This window comes from Rattus rattus, chromosome 2 (genome assembly GCF_011064425.1).
Source record: "Rattus rattus isolate New Zealand chromosome 2, Rrattus_CSIRO_v1, whole genome shotgun sequence".
NCBI lineage: Eukaryota > Metazoa > Chordata > Mammalia > Rodentia > Muridae > Rattus > Rattus rattus.
Genome location: NC_046155.1, coordinates 172,203,560 through 172,219,290, shown reverse-complemented (window position 1 = coordinate 172,219,290; position 15,731 = coordinate 172,203,560). Strand labels below are relative to the sequence as shown.

Below are 15,731 nucleotides of genomic sequence, written 5' to 3'. Positions count from 1 at the left end.
ATGGCAGTTGTGAAACCATTACGTTTGGCCTTTTGCATGGAGCCTAGGAATCTGAGTTTTCATGGCGAGCACTGGCCCGGTTGAGCTGCCTTCCGAGCCTTAGTGTTTTCTATTGCAATGGCTCCTTCTCTCCTGTCCATGTCGGTCCCTGTGCTAAGCGATTCTGGGTATGGGGTAGTGACCATGACACCTCACACCCTGCTACCATTGCATGGAGAAACAGATGAGACCTGGGGACAGTCCTGAGTAGGCAGGGGACATGAGAAATAGGGCAGCCTGAAGCAGTCGGAGAGCATGGCCAGGTGTGTGTAGGAGAACATCTAAGCTTCCATCATCTTCCCCATCTTGGCCCTGAGGCTGTGGGGAAAGGATTTTTTTTCTTTCTTTCTTTTTTTTTTTTTTTTTTTTTGGCAGAGTCCCTCTACCTGGCTGGCCTAGAACTCACTATCCATCCGCCTTTGCCTCCTGAGGGCTGGGATTAAGGGTGTGTGTCATCATGCTGTCCTTTTTAACTCTGGATCCCGTCCAGTTCTCCAGTTGCTTGGCCACCCTGACTTTTAGCTCTCAACCCTCCAACAGCTAACAGTAAACTGAGGATCCATTTGGCATGATTATTCTGTACTGGGAGTCGAAACTAATAGGATTCTAGACAAAGCCTCAACCACTGAGCCTGATCCCCAGCTTCGTCTGGTCTTGCCATGTAGTCTAAGCTAGCCTGGACCTGCAGATCTTCCTGCATAATTATTTGGAGTAATGGGGTAGCAGACCAGAGTCACCACTCTTGGCACCGTGAGAATTTTTAAAAGATGAAATATTTCAAATTGTGTATGTGCATGTACACACATTCATGGGTGTGCCCACTCACAGGGCAGTTGCCTGAGGGACCAGGAGAGGACAATGGATCCCCTGATGCTGGAGTTACAGGGGATTGTGAGCCTCTTTTTTCCCTCCATGTGCCAGGAACCGAACCTATGTCTTCTGGAAGAGCAGCAAGCACTCTTAAATCGCTGAGCCATTTCTCCAGCCCCAGTGCTGGGGTTACAGACATGACCCACCATGCCCAGGGCTCAGTTCTTTATGAGTGGTAGAAGCCATTACTCCAAAAATGTTAAACAGGGTTCTACATAGTGGCCCACTCCTTTAATATGAGCACTGTGGGAAGGGGGAGTCAGATACGACCCAGAGCAGGGCCCACCTCTAAGTTACAAGTCAGCCTGGTCTACATAGTTACAGGTCAGCCAGGGTTACTTAGTGAAACCCTCAAAAAGCAAAACAAAACATAATTATGTTGTTTAACGTGCAGATGAAGAATACAGAGAGACTAAATAGTTTCCTAGTGTTACTCAGCCTTCAAGTGACAGAGACTCACCACATCAAGGTCGGTTATTGCCAGACGATCATAAAAGATTATAAAAAGACATTTTCACGCTATGTTTTTCTTTTTCTAACAGGCTCTCATAGTTAGCCCAGATTGGCCTCGAACTCACCGCGATTCTCCTGCCCCATCCTCCCTTACATATCTTTTAAGGAGTCAAAGGTCCCCCTGAGAAATGGGCTATTTCACAAACGTTGCGGACACAGGGTGTAGTGACACAGGCCGGCCGCGTGAGGGGGCGCTAGCCTCGCTTGCCCAGTGAGGGGAGGCAGGATGCAGCCTTCGAAAGCAGGGAGGCTGATTTAGGACCACAGAACGTTGAGAACAGAGCATCTCAGAAGACTGAGAACAAAGCCTCTTAGAACCGAGAACAAAAGCCCCTGCGAGCTCAGACTGGTGGAACTCAGCTCCACCGCACCTGGAAGACAAAAAAGACCTCAGATTCTCTTCTGGTCAAATCATAGAATATTTCATCCACGGTCTTGTAATTCCATAAGTGTTCTGTTTTGATGAGACAGAAACTCGTTGTGTAATCCAGATTCGTTAGAAATTCACTATGTAGCTCAGGCTGGCCTTGAACTCTCAATTATCCTACTGATTCAGCCTCCTTTGTGATGGAATTACCAAGACGGTTTGAGCCGGTCCTACTTAAAAGCGTAGTCGAACCATAAGATGTTTCTGAGGGTCTGGGAAAGCTGCCTGAAAGAGGAGGCGTGATCCGGATTCAATCCTCTCCGATGATCCTTCTGCGCAGACTCAGAAGCTGAAAGTTCGGGAGGGGCGGCAAGAGCAGCTGCGGAGCTGTCACGTGGATACAATCTCTATTTATAGACCACCCTTCCCCTCGACCTAGAGAGCCCAATGGCAGCCAGAGCTCGCCCGCAAGGGGGCGGGACCAGCTACAGAACCAAGCGGCTAAGACCAATGGAATTGGGGCAAGGGCGGGCTTGTTTCATTGTGATATGAGGAGGCGTGGCCACAGCCCCTAAGGCTCAGCACAAAGGGGCGTGGCGAGTCTGATATGCCATAGGTAGCCACGGGCTTGCGTTAAGGAGAAAAACAGGGCGGGGCGGAGCCTTGCGTCACGGAAGGCAGCAACCAATAGTAGGTCGTTGTTGTGCCTCCCTGGGCGTGATCATGCAGATGAGGCGCGGGTGGGCGGCCCAATGGGCGGGCGCCTATGCAGATGAGACGGTGACAGCCCGGCCAGCGGGCGGGCGGGCTGCTGGGGCGGGGAGGTGGGACCGGCGAGAGGGGCGGCCGTGGGGCCCGGCCGGGCTGGGGCGGGGGGCCGCAGCCATGATCCGGGCCTTCTCGTTCCCGGTTAGCCCGGAGCGGGGTCGGCTGCGGGGATGGTTGGAAGGCAGCCTGGCCGGGCTCTGCGAGTTGCATTGGCTCCGAGAGAGGCAGGAATACCGCGTGCAGCAGGCGCTGCGGCTGGCCCAGCCCGGGATGGGGGGCGCCGAGGCGGAGGACGAGGAGGACGCCGAGGAGGACGAGGATGCGGCAGCGGCGCGTAGGGCCGCGGCAGCCCTGGAGGAGCAGCTGGTGAGGGGTCGCCTGTCCGTGCGTCCATCCATGCATCCCTCCATCCCCCATCCGTTTCCCCACCTCCCTGCTCCTGTGTGGGTCTGTCTGTCTTGGTAGTGTATGCTCAGCACACCGGTCCTAGGGTAGGATAGCAGGCAGGGGGAAAAGACAGACGAGAGATAAGACTGGAAACCTGGCCTCCCCTATCCCCAAATAGACCTGATAGGAAGGATGCACGGCCTCCGTTGGACTCTCAGCATGGACCCTGTTAACCGTCCTGGACGCCTAGTGTGTGCTAAGACTAACATTCGACCTCTTACAGTCTTCCCATCTCATGAGGGTTTGAAAGTCCCCATTTTACAGAGAAAGAAACTGAGGCTTAGAGACAGGAAGAGACTCACCCAAGGTCACACAGCCTGCATTCAAACATAACCTCCCTCTGGGCCCCCGCTACCCCGGATCCATCTTTCCTTAAGTCTCCCGGGTGCTTGGAGATCCCTGGAGGGGGCGGGGTGGGGGAAGGGGAATTTCAGGCCTCTGGAGGGAAAGACCCTCTGCTGAGAAGCTTACAGTCCCTGAGGACCCCCGGGGGCATTTTGATCAACCCGATGACACTTTTACTTGGTCCCATGGCTCAGTAATAAGGGGCCAGGCGAAGGTAGCTGGGGAGTGAGGGGAGAGAGAGTATGATTCTCCGTGGCACTCTAATGATGACTTTCAAATTGAAAAGGCCCCAGCTCTTTCTCCCTCCCTATATGATAACTCCTTGAATCTGGAAACCCTTTCAGGTTGATGTTCCTTCCTTTCCATACCATAGCATTTCTGTTTCATTTCCTTAACCCCGTCGCTGTCTCTGTGATCTTCCAAGACCTGGGGAGATTAGAGATGGGGTCGTGGTCCGTCTCTAGGCCTCAGTGCTTGTCTGCCTAACGTCTGTCTCCATCTCTCTTCCCTTCCCCCAGCCCACTCCCCTGGCCCATCCCATGCCGGTCCTTAAGCCTCTATGTGTGTACTTGTGTGTGGTCAGAGCTTCCCGTTTAGGGAAACCTGAGCCGAGGCTGTGGGGGTTGGGAGGGGTCTCTGGCTGTTGCTGACCTCGGCTGCCCCCTCCCCAGATGGGAAATGGGGAAAGAGGCTGAGGCCAGACGCCCAGCCCCACCCCCAACCGGCCTGACCGTGCAAGGAGTGGGACCTTACACATTCTTCTCCAAGCAGAAACAGCTGTGGGAGGCCCCGCCCCCTCCAAAAGTTACGGAGGAGGGGAAGTGTTCAGTCGTTCCCCCTGCCCTAAGCCGCCTGGGCTCTGCCAGACCCCTCCATCCAACCCACTAAGAGAGGGTGGGAGAAGGCACCGTTGCAGAGCAGTAGTGGTCTGGCCTCTCTCCCTCCTCACTCTCTGCCCGGCTTCTCAGTGCTTACTCCTGGCTGGCGTGAAGTGGTGATGGGAGAGAGGACCTGTCCCTCACACTCCGTCCCTTCCCCACTGTGAGCAGTCAAGGCTCAGCCCAGCTTCAAAGAGGAGGCGGTGGCAGACTGGGACAGGAGCCTGGCTGATGGGGGAGTAGAAAAGCGCTAAATATATATACCTCTGGTGTTGAGGGTACCTGGGTCCTTCTGAAGAGGAAGTCGGGTCACCCCTGATTATAAGACAGCCAAGATCTCTGTCCGCCACTCAGAAACACGATCCCTATGAAGCCAAACAAAAAACCCCCAAAGTTAGACTTGGTGACTCTGGGATATGATGTGGGCATGTCACATTCAGAGTGGAGGTATTGTAGAGAGAGGCGTGGATGTTATGTATAGAGGGGTCCTGTTTGCCCCTAGGAAGGAAAAAGATCCCTTCCAGCAAGGAGGACTTGGGTTAGACTTGCAGAAGGACTTCTTTTTTTTTTTTTTTTTTTTTTTTTTGGTTCTTTTTTTTCAGAGCTGGGGACCGAACCCAGGGCCATGCGCTTCCTAGGCAAGCGCTCTACCACTGAGCTAAATCCCCAACCCCCAGAAGGACTTCTTAACACAGATGAAGGGCACTGGAACGTAAAGACGGGAAAGATGGGGAAGTTTGGGCAAAGGAGTCTCCAGAGACCTCAGGTCATTTATAGATGAACTCAGGCTGTCTGTTCCTCAACTCTTGACTCCTCCCTCTGGTGGAAAAATTGAAATGACAGTTGTGGAACCCATCACCCCCCCCCAAAGTCCATCCTTTTACGTAAAATTTTAATTATGCAAGCAGTATTAGAAAGCATTCCTTGTGAGATTCTAATAATGTAAACTGGCGTTGACGAAGCGCTGAAAAAGAAACTGCTCTTTCAACTCACCTAAGCCCTTCCGGAGAGCTTATGAAAGGCCAAGTTGTGTGATGCCACATTCCAGATGAGGAAAGTGAAGCCCAAGAGGTTAAGACACCCACCTAAGGTCTTACAACTGGGCAGTGAAAGGGATGAGTTGAATCTTGGACACTGGGTGCCAAGTCTCACCTTAAATATTCATTGGTCCGCACAGTTCACCTCATCTTCCATTTGATTCCCTACACTGAGGAGGCCACTACCATTTGACTTGACTTGAGTCGATTCTGACTTTTTCTAATGTATCTACTCTCAAAAACAGTTTACATACCGGGAAAGAAGTGGAGAGTGTCCCGTAACGCATTGCCTTTTTATTTACCAAGGGTAAGGAGCAGGGTAGGCAAGTGTTGTACTTAAGCCACACCCCCAGCCCCTCACTGGCGGATTCTAGGCAAGAGCTCTACCATTGAGCCACGTCCCCAGCCCCTCACTGGGGGATTCTAGGCAGAGGCTCTACCATTGAGCCACGCCCCCAGACCCTCACTGGGGGTTCTAGGCAGGGGCTCTACCACTGAGCCACGCCCCCAGCTCCTCACTGGTGGACTCTAGGCAGGGGCTCTACCACTGAGCCATGCCCCCAGCCCCTCACTGGGGGATTCTAGGCAGGGGCTCTACCACTGAGCCATGCCCCCAGCTCCTCACTATTAAATTGTAGGTCGGAGCTTTACCTCCTCCATTTTGTTTTTAGTTTAGTTTTAGTTTAGTTCCTGGCTGGCCTGGAACTCACATAGATCCACCTGCTTCTGCTCTCTTGTCTGGCCCTAGCTCCCTTTTGAGACTAGATTTCTCTGATTCCTAGACAGGCTTTGAACTTTGCATATTCCTGTCTGCCTCCCAGACTGAAGAATCTCAAAACCCACCCCTGACCTGTGCCAAAGGTTTCGATGTTTTATAAAATTCCAGTTTCTTGGATGAGGTCCCAAAGCTTTGCCCATGGTCCTCAAAATGTGACCGGCCCCTCCAGCCAGAAGTGATACAAGGTGTGGAAATGGTTAGTTACCCACATTTTGGGGTTCCAGTCTAGGTTTGTCCAGAAGCTCACAAGCTGGAACTGGGTAATTCGGATGTGAAGATCTTCCATGTTTAGCCAGGCTGACTTCCCATTGCCAGCCCCCGTCAGTGGTGCCTGCATGTAGAATGGTGGCTCCCATTAGATCTTCACCACTGGGTCTGCACTCAGGAGCGCTCTCATCGGAGCATTCAGGCCCTCCGCAGGTCAAGGCAGGAAGATTGGAAGTAAGTCATCCTTGGTTACATAGGGAATCAGCCTGGGCTACCTGAGACTGTCTCCAAACCCAAAAAGGATGATGGCATTGTCATTGTCTTCGCTTAAGTAAAATCTGCTATGTCCCCGTAATGATGAAGTCACAGGATGACACATTTCTAAGAATGTGTCCCTATGGCCATGATTCTGGCTTTCCCCCTCTCCTGCATGCTGCTTTTCTGTCACAGGAAAAAAAAAATGCTTTCATCCCTCTTAACAGCTGTATAGTATTCCACCATGAGCATTCTGGCATTTGTTTATCAGACCTTTCCTAAGCTCTAAACCCAAGGGAAGAGAATGCCACTGTAAACAATAAAACCTCTGTCCTAGTGAGAAATCACTTCCTATTGAGAGACATGGTAAACAAGTGACACTGATATATGTGTGCGTGTTTAAGTGGGAGAAAAGGAAAGGCGACAGGGTGCAGAATGGCAAAGGAACTATTTTAAAAAGGCAGAGGATGGGAGGGGAGACCACATTAGAACAGCATGGTGTGAGTGGGGGGTAGGGGTGGGGCAGAAGCCCAGAACTCATGCTGCACACAGTGCGGTGATAACCAGAAGGCTAGGCAGCGAGTCTGGTCCACTTGGAACATACACAGGCAGTTGATGGCAGCCTGTGGGTGTTTGTATTTCTTTTCTCAGATGCCTCCAGATACTATATGCATGGACTTCCCTTTTTTCTTTATCTTTTTAAATTAAAGTTGATTGATTAGTTCCATGGGCATCTGTGCATACCTGGGGTGGGAAACATTTGTTGACCTTCATTGCACAGACAGGGCCACGTTGGGGCTTCTGTTCAGGGAGGGGAAGAGGCCAGTCCTACAGGAGACAAGGGCTTGGGGGCGGGGAAGGACTGTGGCTGCTGCCTAGAGCTAGGCCAGTCTTTCTGCCCTAAATAGGCAGGGCTGGGTGCTGGTCCCGCCCTCCCGCCAGCATCCAGACAAGCTGCTTTTGTCTGAGGGTCAACTGTCTGCCCCTGGCAGCCGCTACCTCTGGTCTCACTGAGTCCCCTGTGAGACATTCCCTGGCCCTGCCTCTGTGCCTTCCAAAATAAGATAAAATCCTAGATTGATTTTTTTTTTTTTAAATTGTAGAGACAGGGTCTTGTTGACCGGGCTGCCCTCAGACTCAGTAGGTAGGCAAGAGTGGCTTTAAACTCCTTTTCCTCCTGCCTCTACTTCCCTGCTCAGTGCTAGGACTGCAGGTCTTTTGATACAATACTGGGGACTAAACCCAGAGTTTCCTGCTAGGCAATCACTCAGCTCCATCCCCCACCCCAGTCCTGAGCATCTTGGTCTGTGATCACTGCCGTAGCCAGATTTGCTGAGGGACTTGCAGGAGGCACGAAGGGTGTGGTTCTTTCTGAAGGGAGGAATAATGAGACGTGTGAACTGTACCGCTTGCATGTTATATGAGGTAGCCAGTCTGCTGCTGCAGCAGGAAACACTAAGAGGAGACTTCCATAAGAACTTCCCTTTGGTGATAAAGGATTGTGCCAGGGAGAGTGTAGTACCTCAGAAAGGATGGTCTAAATTGATGAGGAGGCAGCCTCACAGCCACCTCGGATCTGCCGGCTCCTGCACCACCCCCCTTTACCACTGAACTCTCCCACAGCAAGAAGACCTGAACTTAAAGCCCTTGTGTAGGGTGCCTTGTGCCTACTAGAAGGTGCAGGCAAGAAGGTCATGGGTTCAAGGTTATGCTCTCCTATGGGCAAGTTCGAGGCCAGCCTGGGCTTTGTGCAAGTGAGACTCTGGCTCACAAAGGGGCTAGGGTACATCTAGGGGTTGATCATGAAGACCTGACTTTGAGTCTCCAGTACCCCATGAGGAGCAGACAAAAGGCTGGGGTGAGCCTGGAATCCACAGTAAGGGGAAGGCAGAGTCAGGAGGATTGTAGGGCTCACCAGAACAGGGCTAGTCTAAGCAGGGGATACCCCGCCTCAAAATATAAAGAACAGGGCCAGAGAGATGGCTCAGTGGCATGAGGACGCTCAGAGTTTTGGATCCCACCACTCTGGTGGGTGAGCAAAGTGACTTACGTGCGCCTCTAACTGCAGCTCTCAAGAGGGTGGAGACAGGAGAGTCACTGGGCCACTGAAGCCCAGGTGCAGGGGGAGATCCTGCCTTACAGGAATAGACAGTGATAGAGCACACTTGATACCCCTCCTCTGACCTCCACACTCAAGTACAGGTGCACACACACGCACACACACACACACACACACACACACAGAGAGAGAGAGAGAGAGAGAGAGAGAGAGAGAGAGAGAGAGAGAGAGAGAGAGAGAGAGATACCTAGGTAATTTTTTTTTCTTTTTCTTCTTTTTCTTTTTTCTTTTTTTCGGAGCTGGGGACCGAACCCAGGGCCTTACGCTTGCTAGGCAAGCGCTCTACCACTGAGCTAAATCCCCAACCACAGTAAATATTTTTTAAAACATAAAGGAGCTGGGAACTGCGGTACACAACATTCATCCCAGCACTCAGGAAGCAGAGACAGGAGGATCTCTTCCAGTTAAGGCCAGCCTGGTCTACAAAGGGAGCTCTAGGCTAGATAGGGCTATGTAGACCCTCTCTCAATAAATAAACAAATAAATGAACTCAAACAGGGCTGGAGAGATGGTGAAGTGGCTAGGACCATGGGCTCTCTTCCAGAGGACCTGGATGTGGTTCCTAGCACCCATGTGTCTCACGTGTGTCTGTAACTCCAGTTCCAAGGAATCCGATGCCTTATTCTGCCCGTCATGGGCAATTTAAAATGTGGGTATAGCCAATGAGATGGCTCAGGTAAAGGCACTTTCTGCCAAGCCTGAAGACCTGAGTTCAATCCCTGAGACCTACACAGCAGAAGGATCTGAGAATTAACTCCTACAAGCTGTCCTCTGACCTACACACACACACACACACACACACACACACACACAAATATAAAAAAATAATGTGGAGAGTCGATAAGAAAGACACCTGATCACCTTTTTGTTGTCCCACCTCCAACAGCAGGGGCTGGAGAGATGGCTCAGTGGTTAAGAGCACTGGCTGCTCTTCCAGAGGTCCTGAGTTCAATTCTCAGCACCCACACGACAGCTCACAACCATCTGGGAATCCAGCTCCAGAGGATCTGACACACCCACACAGACATATATGCAAGCAAACCACCAATGCAACCAAAATTATTATAAAGAATTATAATTATAAAGAATTAATTATAAAGAAAAAAAGGTATATTTTTAAAAGAACTGGGTGATGGACGCCTTTCATCGCAGCACTCAGGAGGCAGAGGCAGGACGATCTCTGAGTTGAAGGCCAACCTGGTCTACAGAGCAAACTCTGGGACAGCCAGGTCTACACAGAGAAATGCTGTTGGGTGGGGGTTGTCTAAACTCAGTCGGTAGGCCATTTTCCACCATAGATGCTTCAGTCTCTGTCCCAAGAGACAAACAAGGAACTGGAGAGATGGCTCAGCTGTTGAGAGCACTGACCCAGGTTTGACTCCCAGCACCCATATTGTGGCTCACAACCATCTGTAATTCCAGTTCCAGAGGATCTGATGTCCTCTTCCTGTCTCCTAGAGCACTGCACATGCTCAGATACACGTTCAGACAAAAGCCCATCTACATATAATTAACTCGCCAATTAATTTAGTTAGCTAATTAATTAACCGATGAAGATGCCAGTCGTGATGGTGCACATCTTTTTTTTTCCATTTTCTTTTTCTTTTCTTTTCTTTTTTTGGAGCTGGGGACCGAACCCAGGGCCTTGAGCTTCCTAGGCAAGTGCTCTACCACTGAGCTAAATCCCCAACTCCCTGACGGTGCACATCTTTAATCTCAGCACTGGGGAGGCAGAAGCAGACAGACCTCTTGTGAGTTCTAGGCCAGCCTGGTCTACAGAGTAAGTTCCAGGACAGCCAGGGCTGCGGAGAGAGAGACGCTGTCTCAAAACAGAAAAAGACATGACAAAGATGTGAATTGAGACTGGAGGACAGCTACTCTAACAGGGCATAGGGAGCAGATGCAGGCATAGCTAACAGAATGAACAAACGATGGGCCTTTCTGAAGTCTTAACCCACGTAGATGGGGCTACAGCATGAAGGCTGGAAGTTAGACAGGACTTCCTAAGGGAGACGAGGGACAGAGGGCTGACATTTCCAAATGGATCTCTGCCAGGAATTTGTGAACAGAACACAGGGGGGCTCTAGAGCCTTCTAACAGCCTTGCTTTCCTTGTGCTTCAGGAGGCTCTGCCTGGGCTCATCTGGGACCTGGGCCAGCAGCTGGGAGACCTGAGCCTGGAGTCTGGTGGCCTGGACCAGGAGAGTGGGCGCAGCTCAGGTGAGGGGATGGGGTCTCTCTGGGACACCCCAGTCTTTCTCAGTATCTTCTATCTCTGCAGTCCCTCTCTCCCAGACCCACCTCTTCCCCTCCCCACCCTAGCCTCCTCCAAATTATCTGTTTCTTCTTGGAATCCAGGCTTTTATGAAGACCCCAGTTCTACCGGAGGCCCAGATTCACCACCCTCCACCTTCTGCGGGGACAGTGGCTTCTCCGGATCTGGCTCCTATGGACGCCTAGGTCCCTCGGACCCCCGGGGCATCTATGCCAGCGAGAGACCCAAGTCCTTAGGTACGGTGGGTGGGTGGGACGGGTGGGGCCCTGTGGCAGTCAGAAAATAGTTTTGAACATAAAGTTGGGTCCAATTTGGACTCCCAGTTCCAGCTGGGACCACCAGTCTTGGTGTAGTTTTTGCATCTTCCTTCTGAGCTTCCATCTCGTAAATGGGGCCCCAAGAGTGTCTATATCGGCCAAACATTGTGGTGCACACCTTTAATCCTAGCACTCAGGAGGTAGAGGCAGGCAGATCCCTGAGTTCCAGGCCAGCCTAGAGTACATAGTAAGTTCCAGGGTCCCCAGTCTCTCTCCCTTTCCCTCCCCCTCCGTCTTGACAGGGGTCTTTATAGACCAGGCTGGCCTCAAATTCACAGAAATCCACCTGTCTCTGCCTCCCGAGTGCTGGCATTAAAGGTTCGCACCACCAAGCCTGGTCTCAAGAGGGAACTGGCCTTAGGAGGCCTCACTGAGTCCCTGACTCCTGACATCTGAGAAAAATGAGAGGCATAGGCCAAGCTGACACTATGGAGAATAGGCCAGGAAGCAGAAACCACAAGAGCAAAGGCCCTGGGGCCAGAGCCTGGCAATTTGGGGCACCTAGGAGGTCAGTGTGGCTGCAGATGTGAGGATACGAAGGCGCAGTGTAAGCAGTGGGTGAGAGGTCAGAGCAAGACAAGTAATGGAGACTTGGAGGGATTTGTCAGCAACCATATAAGAGGGGATGAGTGAGGTGGGGTCTTCAGGGATGCAACCCTGGCTGACCTGAAACTCCCTGTGTAGATCAGGCTGGCCCTGGACTTGCAGCAGTTCTGCCTCAGTCTCTCCAGTGTTGTGTTGGCAGGTGTGGGCCGCCACACCCAACTTAATTGTTTGAAGCAGGCTCTCACATAGCCCAGGCTGGCCACAGAACCTTAAATTCCTGATCCTCCTACCTCGTCTATTCTGTGCTGAGACCACAAGCTTGTATCAGTATGCCTGACTTTTTTTTGTTTCAGGAGTGGGGGCTGGGGTGGGATCTCCAACATGCTCAGTAGCTGAGCATGGCCTCCACCTCCTCAGTTTTGTGGTAAATCACAGGTTTACCACGAAGTCCGTTATTTATCTATTTATTTTTACACTATTGCTACATAACAGGCTGGCCTGGGACTGGAGGTAATCCTCTTGCCTCAGCTGCTTCAATTCTAGGCTAAAAAAAGGCCTTTGAGAACCCCTCCTTTCTCTTTCTCTGCCTCTCTCCTGCAGGCGATGCCAGTCCCAGCGCTCCGGAGTCCGTGGGTGCCAGGGTCGCAGTGCCTCGATCCTTCTCAGCTCCCTATCCGACCGCAGCAGCGGGAGCTGAGACCTGCTCGTCCGCGGAACGGCGGGCTCGTGCCGGGCCCTTCCTGACACCTAGCCCGCTGCACGCGGTGGCTCTGCGCAGCCCACGGCCAAGTGGACGCGTACCCTGCGGCTCCCCCGACGGGGCGGCCAGCCGGCCCCTGGACGGCTACATCTCGGCGCTCCTGCGCAGGCGCCGCCGCCGGGGGGCGGGCCAACCGCGCACGAGTCCCGGGGCGCAGACGGGGCGCGCGGCGCCAGAACGGCGCGCGCCCGCGGCCGCCCGAAGCGTCCCCGCCCCCGGAGGCGCGCGACCCGCGCGGGAGCCGTCGACGGGCGCGCCTGGGCTGCGGCGTGGGGCGGAGGTTCCACCCGAACCCGCGCCTCCGGCCGCCGCGTCGCCGCCCTCCAGTCCGGCGGAAGGTCGCCTGGTGAAGGCACAGTACATCCAGGCGCGCCCGCGGCCCTCTGGGGCCTCCTGGCCGCCGCGCCGCGTCGCCGGGCTCCGCCGCTCACGCGAGGTCGCAGCGTGGAGCAGTCCCGCCACGAGAGCGGCCACGCGCTGCGGGCCGTCGGGGGCCGCCTGGCAGAGCCGTCAGGGGCGTCGGGGATCGCCGAGGGCGCGCAAAGCGGCGCTGCAGTCTGAGACCAGTCTACTGGGCCGCGCGCACGCCGCTCCGCCGCCGTACCCCACGCTGAGCGCAGACGAGCCCCGACCGCCCCCCCGTCGTGGCCCAGCGCCCACGCCCACGGTCCAGGCCTGCCGTCGGTGGCGATCCACTGCTGAATCGACGCGCCCGATGGCCCGCCGTCCCCGAGCCAGCGTGCCCGCGCCGCTGCCCCCGCGCCCTCACCGTCGCCCCGCGCGCGGCTGTGCAGCTGCGCGGGTAGCGACTCCGGAGTGCTTTCGGCGGCCGGGCGACCCGTGCCGCTCAGCCGTCGGATGCCGTCTGGATGCGCACCGGGAGGCTATGGCGAGAGCGAGTCGAGCGCCAGCGAGGGCGAGTCGCCGGCCTTCAGCTCTGCCTCCAGCGACTCCGACGGCAGCGGAGGCCTCGTGTGGCCGCAGCAGCTGGTGGCGGCCACAGGAGCCTCGCCGTCGGGGCCAGGGGGTGCGGCGGGTGGAGGGACGCCCGCGGGTCCCGCCAAGGTCTTCGTGAAGATCAAGGCATCGCACGCGCTGAAGAAAAAGATCCTTCGTTTTCGGTCGGGTTCTCTAAAGGTCATGACGACTGTGTGAGTTGGGGCGGGATGGACTTGAACTTCACCTCCATGGCCTCCGCACCCCCACACTTCTCATCCTCCAACCTCCTCCACACCCACCTTCCAAAGACCACCGTTTTCTCTGCTTCCAAAGACCCTCCTCACTCACTGCCCGCCGTCCATAGCAGTCCTGGAGAGGCCGCCCCTCTCCTCCCACTGGGAGGCGCCCAGATTGTCCCAGTACAGCTGGTTTTCAAAGCCTTGAACCAGAAGGCGCCCCTCTGTGGGCCACACTCTCCCCATCTGTACAATGGGTGTCCATGTATGCAAATGCAGTAATTCCGTTCCGTTCGGGTCTCCCCTCCCCTACTCCCGTTTTAATTTTAGAAGCTTAGTCTGTTCTCTCTCCACTTCTCTCACATAGCCTTCTCATTCCTCTTTTCCTTGCCCAGATAGGGCACCCTTCTCATTCACAAAGTGCCCCCTCCATGTCCCTGGACCCTTAGGATATCCCCTGGGGGCCCCCGAGTCAGAGACCGTCTGACTCAGGTTATGCCTACAGAGTGCCCTGAAAGAGGAAGTGGCACTGTCTTCGGGGCTTTGAGGGTCAAGTAGGAGTTGCCAACACCTGGAAAGGACTCTTTCTGCTCCATCCCTGGACAGTCATGGAGGATTGGGAGGTTAGAGAGAGGAAGGAAGATGGTTTCAATCTCGTGCCTCTCCCCACGGGGAGTGGGGGAAGCTGAATGACCCTCAGCTGTTCCAATCCAGTGGGTTTTTTTAATTTGTTTTTTTGATTAAAAAATTACTGTATTTATTATGACAATGGTGACTCCCCGGTGCATGGGGGGCCAGATTCTGTGTGTTTCTCTAACCTCTTTGTAAATAAATGCACAATGTTACATATTCCCTGATTCTTGTTCTGCATTGAAAGAAAGCTGCGCCCCTTTTCCCTCCAACCAGCACCTGTGGAGCGCCTTCAGTCTGCTGTGGAACGGCAGTGAGCCGGCACCAGGGCGAATTTCAACTTCGCTCCATGACCACTTTTTTTCAGTGACTCTGACCTTCTGGTGATATATGGACGTTGTTATGTAGTCCTAAGAAGGGCAAATCACGATCGGGGCTGGATCAAACATTGTTTGTGCATCCCTCACACATCACACATACACATTAAATAATTATGAAGAAGCCTCAGGCAAGCATGAAGGCCTGAATGTAGAAGCCCGGCATGGTGGGAAATCCAGAGAGGTAAAGGTAAGCAGAACTCCAGTCTGGTCTACATAGTGAGTTCCGGGCCAGCCTGGGCTACAAAATAACGTTTACTACTAATAATAGCAACCACCCTGTTTTCTTTTTGTTTTGTTTTTTTTCCACGTGGAAAGATTTAATGAGAGAGGAAGAGTAGAAGAGGAGAGAAGTAAAGACCAGCCATGAGCATGTGGCAGGAAGGGTGCGAGGGGCAATGTGGAGAAAAGGGACAAAGAGGAGAGGGGAAGAGCAGGGAGCAAGAGAAGAGAGAGAGAAGAGAGCACCACCCTGTTTTATTGAGACAGTGTGCCCCTGAGCTGGCCATGAACTTGTTATATAGCCCACATTGGCTTGAAGCCGGAGATCCTCCTGCCTCAGCCTCTGGGATTTGGAAACAGGCCTGCCTCTATATACGTTCCTGGTGGGAGATGGAGGTGGTGGTGGTGGTTTGTCCTATGCCTTTACTTTCACTTTTTATCCTATGTGCACGGGTGTTTTGCCTGCATGTATGCCTGTTGCCTACAAAGGCTAGAGGTTATGTCCTGGAATTGAACTCAGGACCTTTGGAAGAGCAGCCAGTGCTCTTAACCACTGAGCCATCTCTCTAGTCCCTATTTTTCTGCCTTGGCATGTCTTTCCATGTGGGATTTGGCCCTTGTGTTTCCTCTTAGTGTGAATTGTCTGTTTGTAGCCTTCCCACGTTTTGTTTTTTCTATTGTTAATCCCAGAAACTGTGCCCACTTTACAAGTGGGTAAACAGACACCTGGAGATGCCATTAGTAGCCCTGGTCACAAGGCCTTAGGGCAGTTAGGGCTTGAATCCACTTGGATCCTGTCAGCTTCCA

At 53.3% G+C, this 15,731-nt stretch overlaps 1 protein-coding gene across 1 annotated transcript; it reads left to right on the top strand.

Annotated features, from left to right (window-relative positions):
• The first annotated feature begins 2,615 nt into the window (after positions 1 to 2,615).
• Dact3 (dishevelled binding antagonist of beta catenin 3) lies at positions 2,616 to 14,544 on the top strand. The gene is given in 10 exon segments (XM_032894348.1): positions 2,616 to 2,923; positions 10,746 to 10,842; positions 10,981 to 11,133; positions 12,361 to 12,679; positions 12,681 to 12,730; positions 12,733 to 12,879; positions 12,882 to 12,971; positions 12,974 to 13,029; positions 13,032 to 13,221; positions 13,224 to 14,544. Coding segments are annotated over 10 exon segments (1,803 nt in total). The 5' UTR covers positions 2,616 to 2,674; the 3' UTR covers positions 13,676 to 14,544.
• Positions 14,545 to 15,731: the final 1,187 nt, after the last annotated feature.